The sequence below is a fragment of the Poecilia formosa genome, unplaced genomic scaffold (genome assembly GCF_000485575.1).
Source record: "Poecilia formosa unplaced genomic scaffold, Poecilia_formosa-5.1.2 Scaffold4, whole genome shotgun sequence".
NCBI classification, from domain to species: domain Eukaryota; kingdom Metazoa; phylum Chordata; class Actinopteri; order Cyprinodontiformes; family Poeciliidae; genus Poecilia; species Poecilia formosa.
This window is the reverse complement of record NW_006799943.1, coordinates 4,983,898-4,997,053: the sequence shown is the minus strand read 5'-3', so window position 1 is coordinate 4,997,053 and position 13,156 is coordinate 4,983,898. Positions and strand designations below refer to the sequence as shown.

At 39.6% G+C, this 13,156-nt stretch overlaps 1 protein-coding gene across 1 annotated transcript; it reads right to left on the bottom strand.

The window, feature by feature from the left end:
- Positions 1-347: 347 nt before the first annotated feature.
- Positions 348-12,485, bottom strand: fdxr (ferredoxin reductase). The gene is made up of 12 exons (XM_007560864.2): positions 12,012-12,485; positions 10,994-11,100; positions 8,502-8,597; positions 7,198-7,320; positions 7,003-7,116; positions 6,805-6,906; positions 6,478-6,585; positions 5,085-5,169; positions 3,091-3,290; positions 2,841-3,012; positions 2,595-2,768; positions 348-1,532 (listed from the first exon to the last, which is right to left on the bottom strand). Exons 1-12 carry the CDS (start codon positions 12,091-12,093, stop codon positions 1,402-1,404), a joined length of 1,494 nt encoding a protein of 497 aa, XP_007560926.1. The 5' UTR covers positions 12,094-12,485; the 3' UTR covers positions 348-1,401.
- Positions 12,486-13,156: the final 671 nt, after the last annotated feature.

Below are 13,156 nucleotides of genomic sequence, written 5' to 3'. Positions count from 1 at the left end.
CAGGTAAACTAAAAATGCTGACCAATAAAAATAAGTCTGACCACGCCAAGTAAAGTAAATTATATGGTTACAAAGACAAAACAGCTTCACAATTTTTTTCTGTATCTAATAAACTGTTAACCTCAATATGGTAAACCGAGCGCTTAAATCGCTCCCATTGACTGGAATTTACTGTAATCTAGACTCATCCAGCAGGGGGCGGTGTCACGCCAGTGATTAATCACCTGCGTTGGAAGAATGAACTGGCTGACTGGACCAAGCTAACGAAACTACAGGTTAATATGTGAACGTTACCGCAACCATTTCATTTTGTGCAAACACTTTCCAAGTTACAAAAGCATCACCCAGAGGATTTATCATTTTTATTTAAATCCATTATTTTTGACTACAAAATGCAAAAACATTAGCTAGCATTGAACAAAAGTCTTTTTGATATTAGTGTCAATGACTGCTGAGCTCAGAGTGCAGCAGGACGGCCTCACTGGGGACCAAAACTTGCGGTTTCCGTTGCTCTACTTCCAGATGTCATAGTCTTCTCGTCTGAGTACACACCCAGTAAACGGCTTGACTTTTTATAACACACAGTGCCTTGCCCTTTTGACCTGTTTGTACATTAGTCACAAGATGCAGGGACTTTATGTGACAGACCAAACACAAAGTAATACATAATTATTATAATTTATATAATAATTAAAGGGGGTGGGAAATATTTATTTTTAACTTAAAAGAAAAAAAAAAAAACCCTGATAAATCTGACCTGCATTATTCAGTTATCTTTATGAACTACTGTCCTAAATGTGTCTGATAAGTGTGGTGTGCATTTTTATTCATCCTTTTATTTGGTAATGTCCACCCAGCCAGTCAAATAAAATCCCTGCAATCAAATTGCCACCAAAAGTCAATTAATTAGTAAACACACCGTAGGTGGAATTTCTACAAGTAGAAAACTAAAGATAAAATGTGAACATGCACAATTTTTAAGTAAAAAAATCTGGATATTATTAAAGATCCAAAACATAAAAAGGGCTCCGGACTGTTTAATTAAAAGAAAAACAGATCAACAGATCATTTCCAAATTGTTTGGTTAATCTGTTGCTTTCTATTTTGTTGACCAATTTCTTATATTTTTTTTATACAATTTTTGACTTGTGGTCAGAGGTCAAACAAAAATCATTTCAAGAGCCAGAAATGGTCCCCAGCCACACTTTGGACACCCCTGTTCTATATTATATTTCAGCTGAAATTGACTTTGAATATTTATCTTTGTGCTGTATGGCATTAACTTAGTATTAAGTTGATGCCATACAGTACGTTTGTACTGTATGTATCTGGTCCCCATGGATACAGTAACCAGTCATTGTATCTTTGTTCTCCTGGACTCCGCCTGCTGCTTGTCCGTCGTTACGCCCGGGCCACCTTCAGCATTTCTTCCACGCTCAGTAGTTTCTCTCTGGGTTTGCCGCAAGCGTCCCCCCTCCTCGTCTCCAAGCTGTCGATCTTCTCCCAGTCTGAGAAGGTGACTGGTCTCACTCCTACAAATGGCGCAAAACAAACCCTCAGTGACTGGAGCTTAAACTTTGTGGTCAACTCAAAACTGGAGAGCAAAAGGTGCTGAATAGGAGATTTTTCTTTGACAGAATTTGAATCAGGGGAAGATAAAACGATGCCACTTGAGTTCTGGGTAGAACATATTACAGAGAGTAGGATTTTTTTTGTTTGTTTTAAATCATAAATCCAAAATGTATTATTATTATTATTTTTTTGCACAGTTTTTGGCTTAATTACTGCTGATTCAGCAAAACAACCTTTTTTGGAGTCTGCATAGTCCAGTTGACAAACATTTGCCAATTAAATTATTTGACAATTACTTCATTAATATTCATCATGATTAATCCAATTAATAGTTTCGACTCCAATAAAGATAACCAGGGTTTTTGCAGATTTCACCAACTCAAATTTAAGACCTTTCAGGGCCACTATGAATTAAATTTAAGACTTGTATCTCCAGAGAAACGTACCAACGTCCTCCAGCCAAGTGGCAACAGATTTTCACTTACCCACGATAAACACAAAAAGCTATCTAGATTCCCGTGGAAAAAATATACATATAATATACAAGATTAAACAGTCCTGTCCAAACAAAACCTAAGCCTGTGATTAATATATTTAAGGCATGTTAAGGCCATTGTGAATGGAATTTAAGAGCTAAATCTCCAGAGAAATATACAAACATGGTCCAGCCAACTGGCCACAAATTTGCACTTACACATGATAGATGCAAAGCTAATATACCCTAGCCAACTAGGGTCTAGTTGTGTGTCAGTAGTCTGTCGCAGGGCAGAGAAAACCCACGCATGCACAGGGAGAACATGCAAACTCCATGCAGAAAGAACAGGGCCAGGAATTGAACCCAGAACCTTCTTGCTGCAAGGCAACAGCTCTACCAACTGTGCCACTGTGCAGCCCACTCTGGATACAGTTTTTTTTTTTCATAGATAGCTGTGATGTTTCTGTGCTGTAGTTCATTTCTGGGTGAAGATAAATGAAGACAGTTAACAACAAATGTTGCAATAAGCGCTGAGGCGTTGCTGTACCTCGCTTCTCCAGCAGACTGCTGACCTCTTGCGATCCGGGTTTGGCAGGAGACACATCCAACGCTCCAGAGTCCATGTCCTCCAGCAGGGACCGGGCTGTGTCGAAGCTGTTGTTCATAGTGGTGGCTATCACACCTGTGGGGCCGGTTTTCAGCCAACCGCTGCAATACAAGCCTAAAAAGAAAGGCCGAGTTATGGAAAATGGTCTAGTTAAAGGGTTTTTATTGTAGGAGAATGTTTTGAAACCTGGGGCTTGGTGAACCCGGCCCACCGAGTTTGGCATGACGGCTCTGTGGGAGTCGAACGGCACGGCGGGGTCGATGGGGAGGCTCTTGTAGCCGATGCTGCTGATGACCAGACCGCAGGAGACGTCTTCCACCTCTCCGGTCAGAACGGCCCGAGCTGCGTCTCCTGACCCCTGACCCCGATAAACACAGATTATAAGAATCCGAAGCGGGCGAATTTTGGGTTTTGAAATCTAAAGCTGTGCTCCAACCTCCAGCCTGTTGACCGCCAGTCGGATGCCGGCCGTTCGGCTGCGGCCGGGGTCGGCTAAGATCTCCGTGGGGCTCCGGTAGAATCGGAACCCCCAGACCTTGGCGGCGTTTCTCCGCCTCTCCAGCTCCTTGTCTCCGGGCGCGTCCAGGGCCGTCTTCAGCAGCAGCTCGGTGAGACGCTTCCTGGGCCGCGGGACGTCTGGGATGGCAGAGATGGCAGAGACACCGCCGCTTTAAATTTGACTTATTCACCAAACGTATGGAGGAACAGTCGGCACAAATGTGTGTTGAACAAGTTAATAATTGAATACTTTATGCCACCTGAATCGGTTTCACACCATGGTTTGGGTTTGTAAGGTTAGCCTACCATGTTTAGATGTACATACCGCTGTTGTCAGTTATTTTTCTTCATGACCAGTTTCACATCAGCAAACAGAGATCTCAGGTCTAACAATAGACTTTTGTGAACAAACAGATGACTGAATGTCATCTGTTGGATTTTGACACCATTATTTTTAGCCAACTGCTAAAAACCAACCGAAGTTATTAAAGAACCAAAGCTCGCACGTCCATTTTCACCATGAAAGAAAAGATTGTTGTATTGTATTTTCTTTAAACCCCATTTAATTGATTAATTGCCTGAACAATTGATTACTAAATTAATTGTTAGTAAAATTTGTTGTCGGATCATGGCAACAAATTTTGCTGGACGATAAATCGTCCTAGAAATCTTAGCGTTAAATGATAACATTGTCAATTTGAGACCATTTTCAACTAATCTAGTTATAATAATTGTGTTTTTATGCAAGTACACTCTCTGAAATAACTTTAATACGGAAAGAATATTTTTCACACCGGAACTGGAAAATGTCTTAAGCATCCAAAATAAGTAAGCTCAACAACTGAAACTGAAATAATAATTAAAATGAATTATGAAGCCCCTGTAACCAAAATTTAATTAAACAAATAATAATAGTTCAATTTAGACAGTGAAAACGGGCAAAAGTGGCTGGTTGTGCAAAGTAAATCCTTGGTGCTAAATGTTTGCAGCATTTCTCAAAATGCCGGCTTTTCTTCCACATTGAAATGATCAGTCCTAAAATGAATGGTAAAATGGTACATTTTTCCAAAGCACTTTATGCTAGAGTTATATTCACCTGTTCACACAAACATTTTTACACCAATACGTAGGGGTTAAGTGCCTTGTGGCAGGAGGAAGCTGGATTCGAACCAACAACCTTCCGATCACAAGATGACAATTGTTCCCACAGAGCAATGAACAGGAAGCCAGTGTAGAGATGCCCGCTCAGGTACAAGTTGCAGCTGTGTTTTTGAAGGCTTGCAGACAAAAAACTCAGGATTTATTAAACCCAACAAGGATTGCGTAAAAACACACATGAAGGCGTATGCAGGTGATGATACTCTCATTTGTCACAGAAAGGCTGTTTTAATGTTGCATTTGTCCCTCACTGCTCATCACCTAAAATATTCACAAGGTCAAGGTGAAAAAGAGCATTTGTTTCAAATTAATGCCACGTCTCCATCGAGGCCGAGTCTGCTGGCCGGAAGGTCAGCGGAACGATGCGAGCAGCAGAGCGGCAGACCGGCTGTCCTCGTCTGCAGCCCGCTGTCAGCTCTCGTACGTCAGAAGCGATCTTTAACCTGTGAACAGTTTCCGTTCAGCTCAGTGTACGAGCCATAGGTCTGCCTCAGCTGTTAACCACAACATACATTTCCTCCTGACATATGACAGCTCAAGTTGTTCTGCATTAGTCACACGTCGCTTTCTCGTGAACTCGCATGCTTTCCGTCAAGTCGGAGATGAGAACTAAGAGCAAAATCTGTAAATCTTGAGTCAGACTCATAAAAAACCCCAAAAACAAACACGCAAAAAAAAAACCTGTTGCGGTCCCGGAAAATTACTGTAAAAGTGAAAAAGAAAAACAAAACACAAAAAGAAACTCGTCATGAAAGGCTTTGATTGGCCTCTGACCTTTGAGTGCTTCTGAGACGCCTTCGAAGTCAGCTGTCACCATCTCGGGCCTGGTTCCTGGCAGGTTCACCATTTCTCTGAGCTCCTGCAGACGAGATGAAGAAATCTGATAGCCGCAACAATCGGGTTTTCAAAGCTCCACCAGCAGCTTGAAACAAAAACAACACGATTTCAAACAAAACCCAAAAGTCTCCCACGTTGGAGTTGCGTTTTCTTTTTTTCTGGGTTTTCTCTGGTTCTTCTGATTCAGGTTTCCTTTTTTAAAAATGAACTCCTTTCATAACCTGCTGGAAAAAAGTGACTCAAACCTAATCGATGACATTTGGAATCCTTGGCTTAGATAAAGAAAAGTTGAAATGCTAAAATTTCAGCATAGTTTGTTAGCACCATGTCCACATAACAAATCACACCATGCCATTTACTCAATATAAACTGAGCAGAAATGGAAAAACAATGCATAGAAGCTACTTTTAAACTTAGAGCTTCCACATACATTAAAGGGAATGGAGTAACCAGATGATGCAAGCATCTTTAAATAAAGTCTTAGCGCCAAGACTGGTTCCACTGTGTCTATTAATGCATATTAAGGTGTAATAGGTGTGTTTGCTACTCGAGTAATCCCAGATTTCAACTATTCATGGACGGTTACGAGTCCATAAACTCCAGAGAAGACCAGGAGTCCACAGTATTGAGAAAGTCCATCATTTTACAATAAGAAATCTTATTTATAAGCAGAAACTTTGAAGATGTGGATGACTAAGCAGATTGCCATGGATCTAAGAGAAAGACTGCCTCAGACCGTAAGAAAATACAAAAAAAAGTGCCAAGATTTCAATTAGACATCTTCTAGGCTTAAGTTAAATGTTATAATTCACCAAGTACAATTAGAAAGGACTTGAAAAATATGACTTCAGGAAGATTAGCAGTTGAAAACCTGTTTTTTTCAAAACAATTATGATAGCACGGTGTCAATTTGCAGGGTTTTGTCCAAACCGCCCGAATATTTCTCGACAAACCAGGCGACAATGTTTAGACGAGTTATGCAAAGGACGGAAGTTTTGGTTATAATGAACAGCGGCGTTTGGTTAAACCCAAACCCAACATGTCAACATAACATCCCCCCTCATCCTCCAGTAGGACCTGGGCAGCTAGCAGTGTCATCAGCCAAACATTGAACCCTGTGTGTTGCGAGGTACTCTGGAGCCACGCCAGCTAAAAGCAGCCAGAAACCGGCTCATCCACAAGACGGTGATGCCACACAGCAGGAAGTCAACAACAGACTGAAGCAGGCGTCTGCAGAGCGGGTCAAACACTTGGGTTAGTGTGGTTTTCCCATGTGACAGATGTGTTGATAAAAGGCTCAGCTTGTTTTCCTGTGTTCCGTGATACGAACCTTGATTGTGCACGCGACCTGCATGGGTCCCCTCCTGCCAACTATCAGCACCTTCTGAACCCGACTCTCGGCGAGGGCTTCCAGGGCTGGCTGGGTTATGTCCGTTTTCTTGACGACAATAAATCATGAGGTGAAACTTCGGTATAGTACTGCATTCCTTGAAGGTAATCTTTACCTTTGAGGTAATCGCAAAGGTATTATTTTCATCAGAAGAAAACTACACCACAATACCCATCGACTTTTTGTTTGCAAAGATTTTGCAAAGTGCTGTAGATATTTTATCTCCAAAGGTAAAACTTTTCTCATTGATGGAAAAATCCTTCTCACCTTTAAAATGTCTAAGGGAGACAGCAGTATCCTAGCAACATCCAAGGCCACGTTGCCTTGTCCCAGAATGACGGCTGTTTCGCAACTCAGGTCCGGTTTGAGCTGGAGGAGCAATTAATAAAAAACATGAAACCAGCCCATTTTGCTTTGATTTACACAAGAACACATGAGCTTCTTTTTTTATCCCCCTCTACGGACCTCTCGGCAGCTGGGCAGGCCGTTGTACCAGCCCACAAAGTCTTTGGCTGAGTAGACGCCGGGCAGGTCTTCGCCCGGCACCCCCATCCTCCTGTTGCCCTCCGCCCCGTAACTCTGACAGAAAATATATATTAAAAAAACAGTCAAAGCGTGAATTCTCGTTTTAGGATTGGGTCGCAGCCGTCGTGTTCTCACCAGTACGACCGCGTGGTACGCCCCCTGCAGTTCGTCGACAGTCACATCCTTCCCGACATTGACGTTGCCGTAGAAACTACAGCGGGAATGTTTGGCTGTTTGAGTAAAAGTATTGATGACATTCTGGAGGACAAAAAAGAAGAAAAAAAACATACATATATTACACAGAATAACATTTGATACTTTCTAAAGTACAGGAACAATAATTTTAAAAAGTGCAAATTTGGAACCAGTTGGTTTTATGAGTTATTGAGTGATTTTAAATGACCTTATGCTGTGTCAGAGAAAAAATACACCACACAATGCTGTAATAAAGCACAGTTGTAATATATCCTTGTGATAAAGGAAGTTTTTTACAAGATAATAAAGCTCTTTGCAATCAAGACATCACTCTACAAACCACAGTGTCTGTAAAAACTCAACATTAGAGCCACAGGCAAAACTTTTGTCCGGAACTACATGCTCTCAAAATTCCAGTAAAACAACCATCTGCAGTTCCTGTTTGGCACGTTGTTACTGAAGATCTGATAAAAAAAAAAAACACACAACTGAAATCAGCTTTGAAGGTTGCAGAAAACAATCAGGTTAAAATTCCAGGAGCTAGACTGTGCCAAAGACTTAAGTTGACTCTGGATATTAATTCCTCATGCATTCTTTGCATTTATTATTTGTTATTGTATTGAACTCCTTCTTTGTTGTAGTTTTTGTTAAACTGTTGTGTTCCAGCCAAGCAGAAGCGAGTAAAACCATTTCTTTTCTCTCTCTATATATGTTTAACTTGCTCACTTGTCTTGTCAGGTGGCGATTCTCATGGACTGACCATCAAAACGTTCTTCCACCTCAGATCTACGCATCTCTGATGTTTCTGACCGACTCAACACTCATCATAACCAACAATGAGATAATCCTAGACCTGAAAATGATGCAACTTATTAAATGTAAAAGGTTTTTAAGTTAAATATTGTACAGGAATCTTTCTTTGACATTTTTAGACAAAGTAATTGGAAGGGCTTTGAGGTGAATCTCGTGCAGGATGGACCATCATCCTGCATGTTTTCTAGCTCAGAAATTTTGGACAATTACATTTACTCTTAATCCATAAACAAAATTCATTTCCAATAAAAAAAAAAAAGCGAGTGCGCTTTTGCCACTCCAGAAATTCGCCCACCTGAGCGGTGGATTCCTGCAACTCCTCCAGAGCTACTACGATCCCCTGGGCTGCTTCTTTGATTAAGACACTTTAAAAACACTTGAAGAGAAAAACTTTGCTGTGTGATAAAAATGTCAGTGGAAGAAGCAGACACCTTGACTTCAGGGTGGTCAGGGGCCACTCCAAACCTGACCAGGCCAAAGGGGACGGGCAGTCGCTCGTAAATGTCCACCTCCACATCCTGACGGGCCTGAGAGGAAGAAACGGACGGTAAAAAACGGCAAACAGGAGAAATCGCTCGCTGCAGATATCGTCTCTTCATAAATGAGAAGCTCAAAGGTTTTTTTATGTCCCGGCCAAACACAACTTTCAAAATACAGCTTTCATTAAAAGCGTCTCGTGAATCTTTGAAAAGTGACTTTGAGAGTTTTTTTCTCTAATGCGTTAGAACAGAAAGAATGTTTGAATGTTTCTAATGTTCAGTGTAAAATTAACAGCAAACATGAACAGTAAGCACAGATGAAGCTCAGATGACAGCCAGTCCTGTTCCCTGGGGTGGATTTCTACTGGTGTGATCTGTGTTACAAGTCAAAATGGAGGAAAATTACCTTAAAGAAAATACAATTGCTTTTTAAAATGATTCTTATAGCAGTCATCTCCAAGTTTGTATTTTCTGTTAACTTTAAATATCCGACAAGAGTTTGGTATTTTTACAATATTTCACTGTTTTTTTCAGTGGTACAGTTGGGGGATTATTTTCCTGTCTTAATAGTCCGGAACAGAACTGTGAGAAATAACAAATAGTAAACTTGCTGGGTTATGAAGCTTTTGAAACTTTGAAAGATGAGACGATAAAGAAGACAAAAAAGTTATGACAGATAAAAACATCGCAACTGAACTTGAACAAAGTGCATCCGGGCCATTAGGCTCCTGCTTTGATGGTTCTGTGTTTGTATTTCTTACAATCTGTCAGTCCATCGTTCTCTGACTCACTGAGGCCTCAATTCAGAGAAAACGGTAGGAAAACACGTCCGTAAGAAAAGTCAGAGCTATAAAAATACAATCAAAAAAGCTAACTACAGTGAAAAGGGTCATTCTTTGTCAGTTTGGATGCTATTTTCTTGTCTTAGATGATTTCTATTAAAAATTAGATGCTAGGTTATGTTTCCCTGAGGCACAGAAAAAGCAAGAGTAGACATTAAAAAAATACTTCGAAAGCAACCAAGCATGTATATAATGGCTTCTAGAAATTTTAGCATGCATCGGTGACTAAAAACACAACATCACAAAACAGAAGTGCTCTTTCCTGTTCTAGTTTGACAGATTATTATCTAGTCCAGGAATCTATTCAAAAGGTAACAGAGAAATTGAGTTGTTTCCGGCGTGACATATCTACTGTGTTTACTGTTTTGCTAACATAACACAGATTCAAAGTGATTTCATTATATTTTTTTCTAAACTACAAGTCTGGTCTTACTGTCATCTCTGATTGGTTTGAAACGGCTTACTTTAGTCACGACTTCCTGTCATGAGTCGCTTATCTATGATGTACGTTCATGAGGAAGCTTCGTAGGCAGTTGGAGGATAAACTATTGTTTAGACAGCCACAAATCTTCTATGATCAACCAGATCATGCAGTATTTCCAGTAACATATATGCCTCCTTTTGTGTTCGGTTTCAAGAAGCGTACTGCTGGATCACACCATTTGCTGATGACATCCAGATTTGCCTGCATGTTCCGGTCCACAACGATGCTGTGCTGTTTTTTAGGCATTGCTGCATTTTATACAACATCTAAAACATAAAAGGGACTAAGCAAAAAGAAAAAAAAAAAGAAAAAAAAAAAGAAATAAGTTAATCTTCTTAACTGACACAGCATTTCTATTGGCCCTTCACATTCCTGTCGCCACTTGTTTGGGAAAAACTCTTGTTTTTAAATTTGATGTTATCAGCTCAAGTTGTAAAGTTGAGCTATTTTCCAGCCTGGTGGCACTTAGTAAATCAAAAGTCTTCATTCAATTACATCAGTCTGAGACACTAATCCATCTCTTAGTCACATCTCATTTGGATTACTGCAGTTCTATGGAGTCGTGTTAATGCATAGTCAAGTGTTAAAACCAGAGTGCTTTCTGTGCGTCTTCTGACAGAAGAGAAATGGTGCAATCACCTAGCTTCGCTACACTCGGTTTTTGTCAACTTGGCGACCTAGTTCGAATGTAGAACCCTTTTTTTTCATCATACTATTAATGGCATGACTCCACCTCCAGTTAAAAGACTGAGGTAAAAAAAGGTCACTTGCTATTTGACATTTCTAGAGCCTCAAATAGTTAATCAACAGCCTGTTTGCAATAATTTGCCAACACTATTTGCTTTTTTTTTTCTGATCGTCAAAATGTGAATACTTGTAACTTTTCCCCCCGATTTAAGTCTCCTGTTCAGTCCATCAGTCCAAGCCGATAACAGTGTATTTCTCTCCATTTTTATCCACTCAAACCCAAAAGGAACATGTTTGCAAAATGTAGTGCAAATAGTCAAGTGTGTCCATGACTTGACATGACAGAAGTCTAAAAGCCAGGCATGTTCTGCTCGCTTTGAAAAAGCATCAGAGAAGTTTATCCGTGTGCTGTCGGAACAGGAAGTACACACCTTAATAAGATGCTGCGCCGTGTAGAAACCTGCCGGACCGCTCCCAACGATACACACCTTTGGACAGCTAGAAGTAGACAAAAATGCCTTTCCACTCCCACCAAGGCCTGCAAAAATCAACAGACTGGATCAATGGAGGACGAGTTGAAGGTCAAATGTGTCACAATTCAATACATGATAAACTCATTAAATAAATTACACAATTAAATTAAGTTAAAAAAAATAAATAAATTTGCCTTTGGGATTAATGATGTGTTTCCAAATTTCAATTTTATTATTAATAGCTTTCAGAAATACAATTAAAATGAGAAGAACTCTATCAATATTTCTTTAAATATTTTTTGCGCGAATATTAAATATTATATTTAACTACATAATTATAAATTAAATTGGTTCATTACACGCTAAATGCATTTTTAAAGTTCTTTAGTATTTTTTAACACATGGCACTCAGTGCTTTTTTTTTTAACTTTATCCATCAAAGTCAGTGGGTGGGACTAACACTGCAATACTGAATGTGATTGGTCTGTAGCCGAGTTGCCGTGCAGGTCAACCAATCAAATGTTAGTGTCTATCTCATAAACTTTGACTACAGTTTAAATAAGTTCACATGGACTGTAGCACATGAAATATTAGATAACTACATAAAAAGTATGTTTTTAACATAATGGAATTTAAATTTAATTATTTAAACATTTAATTATGTAATTGTACACTTAATAAATAGCTAGCTAACAGATATGTATTTATTCCTTTCATATTTACTAAATTAGTTATATATGTGAAAATTAATTAGGTAGGGTTTTTTGTCTTATTCTAGCATATTTGGATCTCAATAATGAAGCCATAATTCAGTCTCATTGCACCGCAAGCTGTTTTATGACTCTTAATGCGGTTTTCATGAGTCATAACTTGAACTGGAGTGAAATGAGTTTCACAAAAAAAATGTAACAGACAACTTAGGCTGTCAATTTGAGCAAGACTGGACGGTGTGCAGACAGTGGTACCAGTGACTCACCTTCATTAAGTCCCCTTGTCCATTTACTTCTTCCTGAAGTCCACAGCTTTAGCTCAGACAGCAGTCGCCTGCAGCTCCTCATGTTTACCTCCTCTGTGCGGACCAGCTTCCTAACATCAATCTGAAAGCGGGTTATATCCTGAGTGTTGTGCGGTTTCTGTTCACCAGCCCCTCATAGCTGCCTCTGGCTGCTCTTCCTGAGCTTTGGACAGCGGGACAGGGGATCAAAAGCCAAGGTGGAGACCGTCTATCTTCACCGTGACAGGCTGCCTGTCCTTCGATGTTTTAGCTAAAGCTGACAGCTAGCCCGACTTTGTGCTCAGCTTCACATTCGCTCTTATTTTCTTCACACTTTTAAACTTTAAAGCAAATTGTGAATACAGTTTGTTTCTGGGGCAGCATGTTGTGTTACAGCAATAACGGTCCGCGGAAACCATTTTACCGCAAAAGTTCCGCACAATAAGCTCGTGCTTTTATTAGCAAAGTTTTCTAAGCTAATAGCGCCTGAGTGAGTGACCTGCGGTGAGGACGCAGGATATCTAATTAAGCTGTCCAAAACGATTATTACACTAATTAAAACTTGCCCTTTCAAGAAGAGAATGTATTTACTTGACGTCCTCGCCAGTCTCTCCTCCCTGCTGGTAAATCTCTTTTGGGAAATGTTAAAACTGCAAACAAGTCTCCTTTTCACTCTGGCTATCGGCATAGGAAATCTCCCTGGTATCCCATTTAAAGTAATGAGACCTGGCTTATTATTGTTACACAACACAAGCTAATGACAGTGTATTCCTCTGCATGTAAACAAGTGATTTTTGAGAATCAAAACAGGTCCTATGGATAAAGCACCAAATTTGAATAAAATATACACAAAATATATTTTTTTTCAAATATTTGACTAAATTAACCTGGGTCATGTGAGCACAACAATATTTTTGTTGTGTTTGCTGAATATTTTTTTATTTTAAACATTGTAGTCGGTGGATGATGCCTGTAAAATCCCTTGTCCAGGAGCAGAACTCAACACATTATAATAGTTTAAAACAATTAAAGAAATACTAAAATTATATGTTATGACAATTAAGTATAAGTTGTCATATAAATAATTATAAAAGTATCGATAAATTGAATTAAAAATATTTTTTATA

Coding starts and splice junctions, on each gene's coding strand:
- fdxr (XM_007560864.2), bottom strand. CDS start 12,093: ATGAGGAGCTGCAGGCGACTGCTGTCTGAGCTAAAGCTGTGGACTTCA. Junction 8,598..10,993: donor CGGCGCAGCATCTTATTAAG/GTGTGTACTTCC, acceptor TCTTCCTCTCAG/GCCCGTCAGGATGTGGAGGT. Junction 5,170..6,477: donor AGGTCGCGTGCACAATCAAG/GTTCGTATCACG, acceptor TCTCGTCTGCAG/GAGCTCAGAGAAATGGTGAA.